Genomic DNA, 15606 nt, shown 5'->3' with positions numbered 1-15606 from the left:
CTTCAACAATTCCAGTAATTTCCATCCATTTCCCCACAGCCTCCTTCTTACATGTTTTAGTTTCACTCTTCAGATGTTGTTTCATCTTTTAAAGACTGATTCAACAACTTATTCACTTAATTCAGCATCGTTTCAACAACTTATTCAGCTCATTCAGCTTCCAGCTTCCAGCTTTCACACGTATTTCCATCAGGAAATGCATTCTGGAAATGCAGGAAATGCAATATCTATCTCGTTGCTTTTTAATCACCTTGAAACCCTTGGTTTAGATAAGAAATCTAGTAATTGGTTTAAGAATAATTTAAATGACAGATTAATTAGACTAAAGGGGTTCCTCAAGGGTCCATTTAATCTTATTCACCCTTTATATTAACAATTTAGGCACTGGCATATAGGCAAGGCAGTTTTATTAGAATAGCCCGTTGTTACCACCAGTTTGTCTCAAAGGGCTTTACATCCCATAATAACAACATCCTCCCTCAAGAAATGAGAAACTGCTTGTTGATGTGAAGTAACACAACGATGTGAAGATCGAACAACTACACTGCAAAAACTCTAAATCAGACCAAGAATATTTGTCTCATTTCTAGTCAAAACTAATCTCATTCTACTTAAAATCAGACTCATCACATTAAAAGCAGCTTGTTTTTAGACACTTTTTACTTCTTTCAAGCAGATTTTCACTTGAAATAAGTAGAAAAATCTGATAGTGGAACAAGTTTTTCTTTCTTATTACAAACACAAAAAACTTACTGTTTTCACTGGCAGATTTTTCTACTTATTTCAAGTGAAAATTAGTTTGAAACAAGTGAAAATGATCTAAAAACAAGTTCATTTTTAGGTGATGAGTCTTATTTTAAGGGGAAAGAGATTAGTTTTGACTAGAAATTAGACATTTTGACAAGAAATAAGACAAATATTCTTGGAAAGACTTGAGAAAAACTGTAATAGAGGGAAGTCCTGGTCTTATTCATCATTTGATGCTTAATTCAGCTTCGTTTCAACAACTTATTCAGCTTCCAGCATTCAGCATTCACCCGGACTTCCTTCAGGAAATGAATTCTCTAGTTCATCTTTTCTTTTTCATGAACCGGTTCATCTTTGTTTTTAATAAAATGAATAAATTCACTTTTACAATGTTTAAGACTTAAACTCTTGGACAGCTAATTCAGAAAATATACCTTCAAAATTTAAGACTTTATAAAGTCATGAAAAGACTTTTTTTTTACACTTTTTAAGGGTCTTAAAGGGACAGTACCATGTTGAAACAATGCTGAGTTAGATGAAGAAACTGCTGAGGAAATGTTTTAAAGCTAAAAGCTTGAAGGGTGAGAGATGAATGTCTTTCTATGGGAGAAAGAAGAAAGAAAGAAAGAAGACAGAGAAAGGGAGTAGAAGAAAGAAGGAAGAAAAAGAGACAGAGAGGAGGATGATAGATAGAAAGTGGTAGATAGATAGAGATAGAGAGGGGTAGAAAGAAAAAAGTAAAAAGCCAGAGAGAGATAGATAGAAAGAAAGAAAGAAAGAAAGAAAGAAAGAAAGAAAGAAAGAAAGAAAAGGCAAAGAGAGGGGTAGAAATAAAGAAAGAGAGAAGTAAAAGACATAGAAAGGGGGTAGAAGAAAGAAAGAAGAAAAAGAGACAGAAAGAGGGGTATGATAGATAGAAAGAGGTAGATAGAAAGAGATAGAGAGGGGTAGACGGAAAGAAAGAAGTAAAAAGACAGAAAGAAAGAAAGAAAGAAAGAAAGAAAGAAAGAAAGAAAGAAAGAAAGAAAGAAAGAAAGAAAGAAAGAAAGAAAAAGACAGAGAAAGAAAGATGGTGGTTGTATGATCTACAAATATCCCTAAGTACTTTAATTGCTTGTGTAGTACTACTATAGAACAGTATTGTGAGCTTTTACTGTGAAGGAGCTTTATTGTGAAGGAGCTTTATTGTGAAAGGGCTTTATTGTGAAGGAGCTTTATTGTGAAAGGGCTTTATTGTGAAAGGGCTTTATTGTTAAGGAGCTTTATTGTGAAAGGGCTTTATTGTGAAAGGGCTTTATTGTGAAGGAGCTTTATTGTGAAAGGGCTTTATTGTGAAGGAGCTTTATTGTGAAAGGGCTTTATTGTGAAGGAGCTTTTATTGTGAAGGAGCTTTACTGTGAAGGAGCTTTATTGTGAAGGAGCTTTATTGTGAAGGAACTTTATTGTGAAGGAGCTTTTATTGTGAAGGAGCTTTATTGTGAAAGGGCTTTTATTGTGAAGGAGCTTTATTGTGAAAGGGCCTTTATTGTGAAGGAGCTTTATTGTGAAAGGGCCTTTATTGTGAAGGGGCTTTATTGTGAAGGAACTTTACTGTGAAGGAGCTTTATTGTAAAGGAGCTTTTATTGTGACAGGGGCTTTTACTGTGAAGGAACTTTATTGTGAAGGAGCTTTTATTGTGAAGGAGCTTTATTGTGAAGGAGCTTTATTGTGAAAGGGCTTTTATTGTGAAGGAGCTTTATTGTGAAAGGGCCTTTATTGTGAAGGAGCTTTATTGTGAAAGGGCCTTTATTGTGAAGGGGCTTTATTGTGAAAGGGCCTTTATTGTGAAGGAGCTTTATTGTGAAAGGGCCTTTATTGTGAAGGAGCTTTATTGTGAAAGGGCCTTTATTGTGAAGGGGCTTTATTGTGAAAGGGCCTTTATTGTGAAAGGAGCTTTATTGTGAAGGAGCTTTACTGTGAAGGAGCTTTATTGTGAAGGAGCTTTACTGTGAAGGAGCTTTATTGTGAAGGAGCTTTACTGTGAAGGAGCTTTATTGTGAAGGAGCTTTATTATGAAAGGGCTTTATTATGAAGGAGCTTTATTGTGTAGGAGCTTTATTGTGAAGGAGCTTTATTATGAAGGAGCTTTATTATGAAGGAGCTTTATTGTGAAAGGGCCTTTATTATGAAAGGGCTTTATTGTGAAGGAGCTTTATTGTGAAGGTGCTTTATTGTGAAGGAGCTTTACTAAGAAGGAGCTTTATTATGAAAGGGCTTTATTATGAAGGAGCTTTATTGTGTAGGAGCTTTATTGTGAAGGAGCTTTATTATGAAGGAGCTTTATTATGAAGGAGCTTTATTGTGAAAGGGCCTTTATTATGAAAGGGCTTTATTGTGAAGGAGCTTTATTGTGAAGGTGCTTTATTGTGAAGGAGCTTTACTAAGAAGGAGCTTTATTGTGAAAGGGCTTTATTATGAAGGGAGGTTTACTACTCATAGCTCATAGTGAGATAGACAGGAAAGGGGAAGGCAGAGAGAGGGAAAGGGCTGCCCGATGCAGGATTCGAACCGGGGACGCCTGCGTTGAGGACTGTAGCCTCTACATGGGGCGGCTGCTTTAACCACTGCGCCACACGGCACCGCCCCCTGGTTGTGTTTGATGTTTAACATCTTAGTGTTGATGAGTTCATCACAGAAACAACTGATTAAACCTAAAGAGCTGTAAAAGAGAGTAACAACACCTCCATTGACTCCCGTGGTAATAAGGGTTTAAGAGGTTAAGGGTTTAAGGGGTTAAGGGTTTAAGAGTTTAGGTGTTTAAGGGTTTAAGGGTTTAAGGCTTTAAGGCTTTAAGGCTTTAAGGGGTTAAGGGTTTAAGAGTTTAGGTGTTTAAGGGTTTAAGGGTCTAAGGGTTTAAGAGTTTAGGTGTTTAAGGGTTTAAGGGTTTAAGGGTTTAAGGGTTTAAGGGTTTAAGGGTTTAAGGGTTTTGCGCCCCTAGTGGCAGGATATGGGTATTGCAAAAGAGCCCAGAAAACCCATTCACTCCAATGTATGTGTGTTGCCCACTTGCTGGTAAATTGATGAAAACGGCCGTGTTTTTGTTTTTAGGTGTCTTGGTCATATCAGATTACACTTAGAATTTGTTTATTACAAAATGTAGATTGAAACATTCATGTAGACAACTGTTTTTTTTTACTCTCCTATGTGTTAATGTTTATCTGTAAAGGATCCTCAATGATGCTATTAACGTGGGTGATCTATAAATGTCCTTAAATTATTGAAAACACCACACTGCTCATTCACCAACAATGCAGAGATGTCAGTTCTTTATTCCTCCACCAGGAGGCGCTGCCATTGGACCGATGCTGTCCTTACTCTCTGTTACACTGCTCTAATTAAACCTAATGCTGATTAACTGTATTAATTAGTGACCTTTGACCTGTGTTGGGAGGTGGAGCTTCAGTCAAAGCTGGAAGAGATTCTCTACTTTATTATTCTGACAGCAACATTCACAAACACACCACTCATCAATAAACTGCTGATTTCATCCCTGGTTGTTGTAAGACAGGTTTCCTTCCAACATCTGTTCCTCGTCAGGCTTCTGGTCAGGATCAGCAGCAGCAGCTCAGTGTCTGTGATTTAGGTTTAAACCTTTGGTGTGAATTCATCATTTAAACCTCATTTAATAGCAAACTGAAGTTAAACTGGAGGAATGGCACAGTAAAGATCGTCTTGGGTGGAGTCAAACCGGCGATCACTGCTTGGTGGGAGGTGTCTAACCACTGGGCTCAATAGGAATAAGAATTGGAATTTATTTATTTAAAACAGGGACAATGCACAAAAACATTAATCTTGTAAAACAAGAGAAGATGTGAACTCAATGTGTGAAATAAACAGCTTCTGTTTGATTAATACTGAACAGTTTCTTCTTGTTTTGGTCCAGAGCTGCAGCTCTACAGCTTCAGCGGTACTTTATTATTCTGACAGCAACATTCACAAACACACCACTCATCAATAAACTGCTGTTTCTATCCCTGGTCGTTGTTAGACAGGTTTCCTTCCAACATCTGTTCCTCGTCAGGCTTCTGGTCAGCAGCAGCTCAGTTCAGTGTCTGTTATTTAAACCTTTGGTGTGAATTCATCATTTAAACCTGGAGTCAAACCGGCGATCACTGCTTGGTGGGAGGTGTCTAACCACTGGGCTCAATGTGTGAAATACACAGCTTCTGTTTGATTCTGAAAATACTTAAAAAACCATGAAGAGTAACTCAGATTAATACTGATCAGTTTCTTCTTTTCTGGTCCAGAACTACTACACTGCAAAAACTCTTCCAAATCTTTCCAAGAATATTCGTCTCATTTCTAGTCAAAACTAAACTCTTTTCACTTAAAATTAGACTCATCGCCTAAAAATGAACTTGTTTTTAGATCATTTTCACTTGTTTCAAACTAATTTACACTTGAAATTAGTAGAAAAATCTGCCAGTGAAAGCAAGTTTTTTGTGTTTGTAATAAGAAAGTGAAAATCTGCTTGAAAGAAGTAAAACGTGTCTCAAAACAAGCTGCTTTTTATGTGAGGAATCTTTTTTTTTGTAATTCAAGTTTTTATTTCTTTTATCTCTGGTGTATGACAGTAGAACATTTTACATTTTCAGACATCTTATGCACGTTACATGTGGTGTCATTGGCATAGAAAAACAAAAATAAAATAAGAATACCACATCAACGATGTAAATGATATAAATGATGCGATGATGTAATGATGTATAGGGGACATATTGATGCATTCACATAGCTGGAAAACATAAACATACAACAGGTGGATACATACATGTTGGATACACTCAGAAAAAGGTGTTCAAGCTGTAGGATCATCAGTCATAGTGATGTGAGTCCAAAACAAGTCCCAGACTATGTGATGAATCCCATTTTAAAGGGACAACGAGGAGTTTCTATTTGGTTATGAAAAAGTCTCATATTAAAAGTAGAATAGGATTTGTTTTGACTAGAAATGAGACAAATATTCTTGGTGAGATGTAGAGTTTTTGCAGTGTAAATGATTGACAGGAGACAGGTTGATGCTTGACTGAGTGTTTATTGTGAACTGGCGCCTATGCTGCCTCCTACAGGCTGGACTCAGGCGATGCTGCGTGATGCTGCATGATGCTGTGTGGACTCAGTGTGTGTTGATGCCGTGGCCTCAGTGTGTGTTGATGCCTTAGACTCAGTGTGTGTTGATTCCTTGCTGCTGGCAGCGACTGAGCAGCGTGGTCACCATCTTCTGCAGGACCTCTGCTCTCATCTTGCTGATCTGAAGAACCTCCTCGTGGTTGACCTTCTCCTCGCGGCTGTAGTCCAGAGACACCTGCAGCGCCACACACACAACCACGTCAGGGACAATCTTATTTCACTGTGTACGTCTTTTTTTTGGTTCTATAGTAAGTAGTATTTACATAATCACAATTATGTATCACATCTCTCTCTACACAATCCTGCTTGTGCAACTGTGTGTACGGGCATAGTGCAACACAATCTGGCACTTGAACTGATGTGCACTTTAGGGCACCGTGCAATACAACTGGGTACCCATGATGCACTCCTGCACTGCAAAAACTCAAAATCTTACCAAGAATATTTGTCTAATCTTTAGTCAAAATGTCATTTCTAGTCAAAACTAATCTCTTTCCACTTAAAATAAGACTCATCACCTAAAAATGAACTTGTTTTTAGATCATTTTCACTTGTTTCAAACAAATTTTTCACTTGAAATAAGTAGAAAAATCTGCCAGTGAAAGCAAGTTTTTTGTGCTTGTAATAAGAAAGAAAAACTTGATCCACTATCAGATTTTTCTACTTATTTCAAGTGGAAAATTTGCTTGAAAAAAGTAAAAAGTGTCTAAAAACAAGCTGCTTTTTAATGTGATGAGTCTTATTTTAAGTAGAATGAGATTTATTTTGACTAGAAACGACATTTTGACTAGAAATAGGCCAAATATTCTTGGTAAGATTTTGAATTTTTGCAGTGTGCACTCTAGCACTTGTCACTTTATCTCTCAGAAACTCTTTAGGTCCCCCTACCAATGGAAGTGTTGTCAAAATGTCAATGTTTTATATTATTGTTTAAAGTTGTGTGTTGTTGTCTGCATAACGTTTTTTTTATAATACTATGTTGTTGTTGTTCTGACACTGTACTGTTTTTATGTTTTGGGACTCGATCCCGATGGAAACTAGCACTAGCTGCTACAATCCGGATGGAAACTAGCACTAGCTGCTACAATCCGGCACATTTACATGTTTTTATATGTCTATTAATGTGCATTGTCCCACCCAAATAAACCAATAAATAAACACATACGTTTGATGCTCAGATGTGTGTGTGTGTGTGTGTGTGTGTGTGTGTGTGTGTGTGTTAGAGGACTGACCATGTTGGTGATGAGGGACAAACCAAAAACTCTGAGTCCACAGTGTTTTGCCACCGTCACCTCGGGAACGGTGCTCATACCTGAGGAGGAGAAGAACGTTATCTGGTGTTTGGACTCATAGTGACCTGTTGATCATTCTGCTGCTTTAACTCAACCATTCTGCTGCTTTAACTCAACCATCTGCTTTAACTCAACCATTCTGCTGCTTTAACTCAACCATTCTGCTGCTTTAACTCAACCATCTGCTTTAACTCAACCATCTGCTTTAACTCAACCATTCTGCTGCTTCAACTCAACCATTCTGCTGCTTTAACTCAACCATTCTGCTGCTTTAACTCAACCATCTGCTTTAACTCAACCATTCTGCTGCTTTAACTCAACCATCGCTGCTTTAACTCAACCATTCTGCTGCTTTAACTCAACCATTCTGCTGCTTTAACTCAACCATCTGCTGCTTTAACTCAACCATTCTGCTGCTTTAACTCAACCATTCTGCTGCTTTAACTCAACCATTCTGCTGCTTTAACTCAACCATTCTGCTGCTTTAACTCAACCATCGCTGCTTTAACTCAACCATTCTGCTGCTTTAACTCAACCATTCTGCTGCTTTAACTCAACCATCGCTGCTTTAACTCAACCATTCTGCTGCTTTAACTCAACCATTCTGCTGCTTTAACTCAACCATCGCTGCTTTAACTCAACCATTCTGCTGCTTTAACTCAACCATTCTGCTGCTTTAACTCAACCATTCTGCTGCTTTAACTCAACCATCTGCTTTAACTCAACCATTCTGCTGCTTTAACTCAACCATTCTGCTGCTTTAACTCAACCATCGCTGCTTTAACTCAACCATTCTGCTGCTTTAACTCAACCATTCTGCTGCTTTAACTCAACCATCGCTGCTTTAACTCAACCATTCTGCTGCTTTAACTCAACCATTCTGCTGCTTTAACTCAACCATTCTGCTGCTTTAACTCAACCATCGCTGCTTTAACTCAACCATTCTGCTGCTTTAACTCAACCATTCTGCTGCTTTAACTCAACCATCTGCTTTAACTCAACCATTCTGCTGCTTTAACTCAACCATCTGCTTTAACTCAACCATTCTGCTGCTTTAACTCAACCATTCTGCTGCTTTAACTCAACCATTCTGCTGCTTTAACTCAACCATCGCTGCTTTAACTCAACCATTCTGCTGCTTTAACTCAACCATCTGCTGCTTTAACTCAACCATCGCTGCTTTAACTCAACCATTCTGCTGCTTTAACTCAACCATTCTGCTGCTTTAACTCAACCATTCTGCTGCTTTAACTCAACCATCTGCTGCTTTAACTCAACCATCTGCTGCTTTAACTCAACCATTCTGCTGCTTTAACTCAACCATTCTGCTGCTTTAACTCAACCATTCTGCTGCTTTAACTCAACCATCTGCTGCTTTAACTCAACCATCGCTGCTTTAACTCAACCATTCTGCTGCTTTAACTCAACCATTCTGCTGCTTTAACTCAACCATCGCTGCTTTAACTCAACCATTCTGCTGCTTTAACTCAACCATCTGCTGCTTTAACTCAACCATTCTGCTGCTTTAACTCAACCATTCTGCTGCTTTAACTCAACCATCGCTGCTTTAATTAACTCAACCATCGCTGCTTTAACTCAACCATCGCTGCAACTAGATAAACCCCAGATAAAAACCAACAACTTTCTTTATCCACCTTTTTCCGAACGTCAAAAACGTAGCCTGTTTTGCCGGTTTTGCTCTTCCGGTGGAATTGTATGTTTACGTTTCCATGGTTTCTGTAGTCACGGTAAATGCATGGATTTTTTTTTTTTTTTTTCAATATAAATCTGTAAAACACATGGATCATCACAGCAGCTTTTAACAGTGGATATCACACAGACTGACATCCATGTTAAAAGCCAGCGTTAATAGATCCATGCGTTTACCGCAACTATGACAACGACTGAAAACCATGGAAACGTAAACGTACAATTCCACCAAACCGGCAAAACTGGCTTCCGGGTTTGACCATAGATGACGTTGGGAAACTTGTGGATAGAAGGCTGTAGAACTTCCTCAAGAAGCCAGAGAAGCTGTGAAATGTCTTGAAACTCCAACCTTCTCCATGACCGCTATTACTGTAACTCCTCATGGACTTTCAACCCTTTTCAAAGACTCAAAAAGTCCACTAGGACATTTATCAAGAACCCCTTCCTCCTCATCGATCACACATCTGGATCAATACTTCTGGAATGTAAGAGATCTCTACAGCCTCCTCAGAGAACCATCAAATGTCATCCAGAAATGTCTCAAAAGGCCTTTTAACATCTTCAATGAAGACATGTCCGGGAGCCTCATCAGAAAACTTCATCCTCAGCGAACCTAGAACACTGTCAAAGAACACGTTTCAATGAATCCTAGAATTTTTTCAAAATCCCATCCTGTCCACAATGAACCAGGATGTCTGTTTTCACACACATTACCAAAGAACTCTCAAAAGTTCCCGCTGCTGTTATTGTTAAACTTTGTAGGAAGGAACTTGGATCATACGCCTCAAATAACCCAAACAACAACTGAAATCTTCAACCATGTATTTAGTGACCAAACTGAAAAATTACTAACTCAAAGATTTCCCAGTTATCAATGTCTGTCAGTTAAAAAATCAAAAAATCAAATCCACTCTGGTCTTCAAACTGTTAAATCAACATTCCCTATAAGAAAATAAAGATAAAACGTTTACTGTAATTCCCTCCACAGACAAACCCAGAGACAGAACTGTCCACAGCCAACTCCGCTGATACTGGCACTTTCCCACTGGGTCCAACGGTGGAGAAGAAGTCTTCCTTCTCCTCAGATGTAGACCGGTCCAGATGTAGACCCGTCCAGATGTAGACCGGTCCAGATGTAGACCGGTCCAGATGTAGACCCGTCCAGAAAGAGATACTCCAACTGGGAACATGAAGGTAAGACCACAGACTTTTGCAAACGATGCATCAACTTAACTCCATTCTGCTTCCCTCGGAGTCTCCACAATGTGGTGTCGGATTCCCACAAGACTGTTTAGACCCACGGTCCCAAAACTCAGAGTCTTCTGAGACAACCATGACCTAACCTCATCAGCTACTCCCCAGTGCATCAGTCTCAAACCTTTTTAGGCCCAAGATCCCTGACCTCAGCCTTGGTGACAGGCAACATCTACCTATTGAAACGTTGACAGTAAACGATGCCGGTCCAGATTGAGATTCTGCAGCCGGCCACACTTTGCTCGGACTCGGAGCAGCCGGTGATGACAAGAACCCTCAACATAACAACCACTCTCTGTGCAGCACTGATCGATTGTGCATTCCTCTGTTCTCTTATTGGTTAATTTAGGATTTTCTTCATTTTTCTAGTATTCCCTCCTTTATCCAGCACCCATCCCAATTGGGCCTATCTGATGTGTGTGTTTTTCACAGTTTTTCTAATTTAATGCAGCAACCATCCGCTAAAAGAAAAAGTGTAATGTGTTTCTGAACTCATTTTTCTGGTATTATCAAGATCGACTGGGACAGTCTCCAAGATCGACCAGTCGATCGCGATCGAAGGGTTGGCGACTACTGGTTTAGACCCTTCTTGAAGATCCTAAAACCTCACGAAGAACCCATGGATCCTCATCATTGAACTCTACAAACTTCTCAAAGACCCCGTAGCACTTCCCTAACAGTTGATCACTGGGATGATGATGATGCTTAATAATCTGTGTTTGGATGTGATCAACGGCCAAACGATTCTCAACAGCCAATCACTGCCCTTCCTCCTGACTCAGTAAGACTTGTTAACTGTCAGTGAGCCTAATGACCAGTTAGTGAAGACAGGACAGAGGTCTGGGGGTCATCCCTATGTTCCCAGGGCCCTATGTTCCCCACTTTGTATGTTTGACAGTTGAGGTTCCTGTCACTATGCCTCCACTTGATCATGTGCCCTGGCTACTTGGCCAAGGGGATGTCCCTTTGGATGACTGGCAAGCACGCATGACTCTTACCCGGGAGGTGTGGGTTCAATCCCCGCCCGGGCCCTCTTCACCTTGCCACATATGGGACTGGGGAACATAGGACCCTATTTTAGAAAAAGGGTCCTATGTTCCCCGCTTTTTCCCAAAAGGACCCAGGGAACTCGCAATTTTTGGTTCCATACCTGGAAGTAGAGTTGTGACATCTCAGATTTCTGAGTGAGAAGTTGAGTTGTGACTTTGAGTGAGAAGTGTAGGCTAATTGTCCCATTGGTTGGGTTTAGGCAATGAAGAAAGGAGTTGGTTAAGTTTAGTAAAAAGACCAGGTAGAGGCTAGACAGGCCAGATAGATAAAGAGTCCAGATAAGTAGGGAGACTCCATCGACCAGCAACAGCAGGGAACATAGGACCTTTTTTTGACAAAAGGGTCCTATGTTCCCCGGTATGTACTGCGACCAGGGAACATAGGACCCTTTTTGGGAAAAACAGGGAACATAGGACTCTCTTTCAATAAGAGGGTCCTATGTTCCCAGATCGGGGAACATAGGACCCGGGGAACATAGGTACGCTCCCGAGGTCCGTCTCTTCCTTACCCACAGAGTCACAGCCGAGGATGAGCAGCATCCGGGCCTCAGCGATGGTCTCGAAGTTGGGCCCGCTGACCATGCAGTAAACACCCTCCTTGACGAAGTCGCTGCAGCCCAGCTCCGAACTCACGTCCAACGCCATACGCCTCAGGTCTTTACTGTAAGCATCCGACATGCAGGGGAACCTGATCCCAAACCTAGAGGACGAGGAGACAGACAAGGAGACAAGGAGACAGGCGTTATGCTGCGTTCATAACAACTCGGTTGGAATTCCCAACTCGGACATTTCCGACTTCCGACATCATTGTGTTCACGCTGCAGGAACTAGGGAGAGAAAAACCATGGATACCTGAAGGAAGTTTGTCGTATTGTGGCTCATCGCTGAATATGAAACATCAATGCAGCAGTAAATGATGTTTATTTTGGAGGAGAGGAGACGCTGCAGATGAGTGCACATATAATGTTACAGCCTTGATAACAGTTAAACCTTATTTCCGTCACATACGAGGAAACACAATTTCACACAATACAACAATCACAGCTTAATTTCATATAGGCTACTGCAATAATACACTAAAATATGCATTAAAACCTCAACAAATAACTTCAAATGTCTAAATTCTAGCCGTTTAAGACGAGGGCATGACGCCATGTTTTGATGTTGTTGTGACGTCAAGTCGGAAAGTCGGAGCTGGATATGATGATACCCGAGTTTCCAACCTGTAATTTCCAAGTTCGACGCCGTTCAATTCATTTTTTACAACCGAGTCGTCTTGAACGCAGCATTAGTTCCAAACATTTCCCGTTCTCTGTTTCTCCATGTGTCCATCTGTCCTGTCTCACCTCTCGTCGTTGGGGCCACACAGCGGGTGCTGTCCGGCGAATCCGGGCAGGTTGATGTGGTCCTTGATGATCATGATGTCACCGACCTTGAAGTCGGGGCAGATTCCTCCGGAGGCGTTGGTCACCACCAACGTCTCCACTCCCATCAGCTTGAAGATCCGGACGGGGAAGGTCACCTGGCGCACAGACACACAGACAGACGGGTCAACTCACACAGCTCAGTGTGTAGAAGAAAAAACACAATAACTTTAAAACTTAAACTTTTCTTCTTCATTTAAGTAAAATAAACTCAAAAACTCAAAACATGAGTTGCTATGGTTGCTCATCGCAACCATAGCAACCGGCCGTTGTAGCCCTATCGCCGACACTTGACAGCGCTTTTTGCCGATTGTGTTAGTGTTGTTGTTGTGTTGTTATGAGTGTTTTTTAAAGACATTTACGGCGGTGTCAGCTCCGTCGCTGCTCAAAGCAACCGCTGCCATTTGAAAAGTAGTGACGTGTTTCAGCTACGTCACTAAGACGACGGCCGTTGAGGGAGGAAAGTGTCCATCGATCCACACTCAATGTTCTGGCCGTTTGAGTGCACATAGCGCACTACATTTTCGCATACTGCTCAGTGTGAACGCACTTATGCACTCAAAATATTAAGTGTAAGTGCAGAAGTGCGCGATTTGGGACACACCACTAGTCGTATTTGAGATGCTCCCACAGCCTCCAATGCAATGGAGTGTGGCTCCTTCAGTTCTTGCCTTGTGGCCATTTTATGCAGCTGTAGGTACCCAAAGCTCCTAGCTCAGCAGAAAGTGTTTTAAGGGTCATGTATAGTTCACTCCACATCTCCAGTTTCACCACTCACACCCTGCACTCCATCAGAACCTGTTGAAGTGCACACTCTCATCCATTAAGTGGTGCTGCTTGGATCCATTATCTTGTTCTTTCAGTCTTGACCCAGGACCAGGACCAGTGCTGAGGACCAGGACCAGAACCAGGACCAGGACCAGTGTGGAGGACTTACCTTGCAAAGGGAGTAGCCCTCATACAGGTGGAAGTGGCCCTGCATGAAGACACAGGGAGTGTCCTCGATGGTCCCGAACACCAGACAGCCCTCATGTCCCTGGACTGAGAGATGGAGAGAAGGTGTCAGACAGACGGGACCGGTGATGAGAACGGACTCGTCTGATTGGTCGTTACTTCCACCCTCACCTGTGCTGACGGGGAAGTTGGGGATGTCCTGGTATCTGAAGACCTGTTTGTTGGCGGCTGCGTCGGCGAGGAGGCCGAGTCCCGACCCACAGATCACCGCCACCTTCGGACGGTGGCTGGTGTGGTTGAGGAGCCACTCGGTGGTGAGTTTGTAGTCCTCGAAGGAGCAGCAGCAGCTGGGGGAGGGGGAGGGAGATGGGGGGGTCAAGAAGTCAGGTTATTTTCTTAAGATTGAGTTCATAGAAAACCTGCAGATCATTAACGGCTTCTTATCTCCATAGATTCTGGATCAGGTTTTACAGCGAAAAAGTTGAAGCGAGGTTCAAAGATCTGAGGTTTACGACTGCTCGTTATCACAGTGAAGCCTGTTGAGGAAAAACCTGAATCTGACCCATCAACGAGGCTCCGATGAGGTTCTCACGTTGAAATAAAATGTTTGAACCGAACAGAACAGAACTGAACCCAGAGAACAGAACCAGAGAACCCGTGGTCTCTCTGTTCTCTAGGGTGAAGTCAGGTAATATGGGACACTTTTTGGTAGAATGACCAAACAAACCACCATCAAAAAAAGGTGGTTACTCACTCCATTGATGTTTGTATCATTTATCACAGATCTCTTCCATATTTCTGTGGTGAAATGATGTTGTAAAGTGTGATTGTTTAGAAACTACAGACGTATAAACTCACTGAGACCCTCTCTCCCCCTTCTGAAAGTCTCAGGTAATATGGGACATTCACTTTCAACCAAATTTAGTTTTATTATTTATTATTTGAACATGTATGTGCTGATTTTAGTTTTTAAACATAGAAGATAATAATCATTGATAAATACAGTGCAAATAATCAATGATCAATCCTCTCAAAAGTTGATTTTGGCTCATTCCTGGCAATGAACCTCAGCCTCGGTTTCTGAGCTGCTGCAAATCCCCTATAGGCATTGTTAGCCTTGGCTAGCCTCTATTAGCGTAGAGATTATTGTAACTGTGTGAGGCAAAAAATGTGTAGCAAGGTTAAAAAAAGTATACAAAAATACCAACAACAGCACTAACAACAGGATTGTTCACCATAACTGCTTAAATCATGATTTTATTGCAACTTCTGACAGTTTATAAAGTGTCCCAATACAGCTGAATTTTTTGTCCCATATTACCAAACCCGGTTTGGTAATATGGGACAGTGCTAAAAATGCTAGTAGACAAAAAAACAATTTGACAAATATTTTAATCAAAATTATAAGACTTTATTAAACACTTCATAAAAATACAATTTTGCAGATTCTTAAATAGTTTGTTTTTTGTCTAGAACCCTTATTATGCAAAAATGAAATTCCGCATGCCACTGCACTTTTTGCTTGAACTTTATTCCTGAGTCTCCTTTAAAGTTTCATCAACAACTTTCTGGTTACCAACAACTGATCAAATTGATTGTTTTCTGTCAAGAGGTGTTATGGCAACAATTCAAAATCGTTTTTTTTTGTGACTGGCTGGTAATATTTTAATTGCAAAAGGCCTCAGACCTTATATGTCCCATATTACTTAACTTCACCCTAGTAACTGGCTGAAACCACAGCAGAATGTGAAACATCCCATTCCCCGATGGAAACAGGAGGAACATGTGGAGGAACTGTGGCCCCAGACCCACAAACAGTGGAAACCATGGAAACGAGAGGAGAGGGGGGGTCTTACCAGGAGGTCCCTTTGGTGTGCATCGTTCTGGAGAAGAAGGAGAAGAAGAGGAAGAAGAGGAGGAGCAGCGTGGCAGTCAGACGGAGAGAGTGTGTGCTCTTCTCTGATTGGCTCGTTCAGAGACTGCAAACAGAGCGGAGGTCGTTGACT

General features: G+C 41.0%; 1 protein-coding gene across 1 annotated transcript; it reads right to left on the bottom strand.

Moving 5' to 3' along the window:
• Positions 1-5802: 5802 nt before the first annotated feature.
• On the bottom strand, positions 5803-15606 carry pnp4b (purine nucleoside phosphorylase 4b). Its single transcript, XM_085803207.1, has 7 exons — positions 15457-15606; positions 13772-13947; positions 13584-13687; positions 12569-12744; positions 11732-11922; positions 7150-7229; positions 5803-6092 (listed from the first exon to the last, which is right to left on the bottom strand). The coding sequence occupies exons 1-7, from the start codon at positions 15477-15479 to the stop codon at positions 5952-5954; spliced, it is 891 nt and encodes a 296-aa protein (XP_085659333.1). The 5' UTR covers positions 15480-15606; the 3' UTR covers positions 5803-5951.

Source organism: Trachurus japonicus, chromosome 16 (genome assembly GCF_045865225.1).
Source record: "Trachurus japonicus isolate A0001 chromosome 16, Traja_1.0".
In the NCBI taxonomy this organism is placed as follows: domain Eukaryota; kingdom Metazoa; phylum Chordata; class Actinopteri; order Carangiformes; family Carangidae; genus Trachurus; species Trachurus japonicus.
The sequence above is the reverse complement of the archived record's forward strand: the minus strand, read 5'-3'. Positions and strand labels throughout refer to the sequence as shown.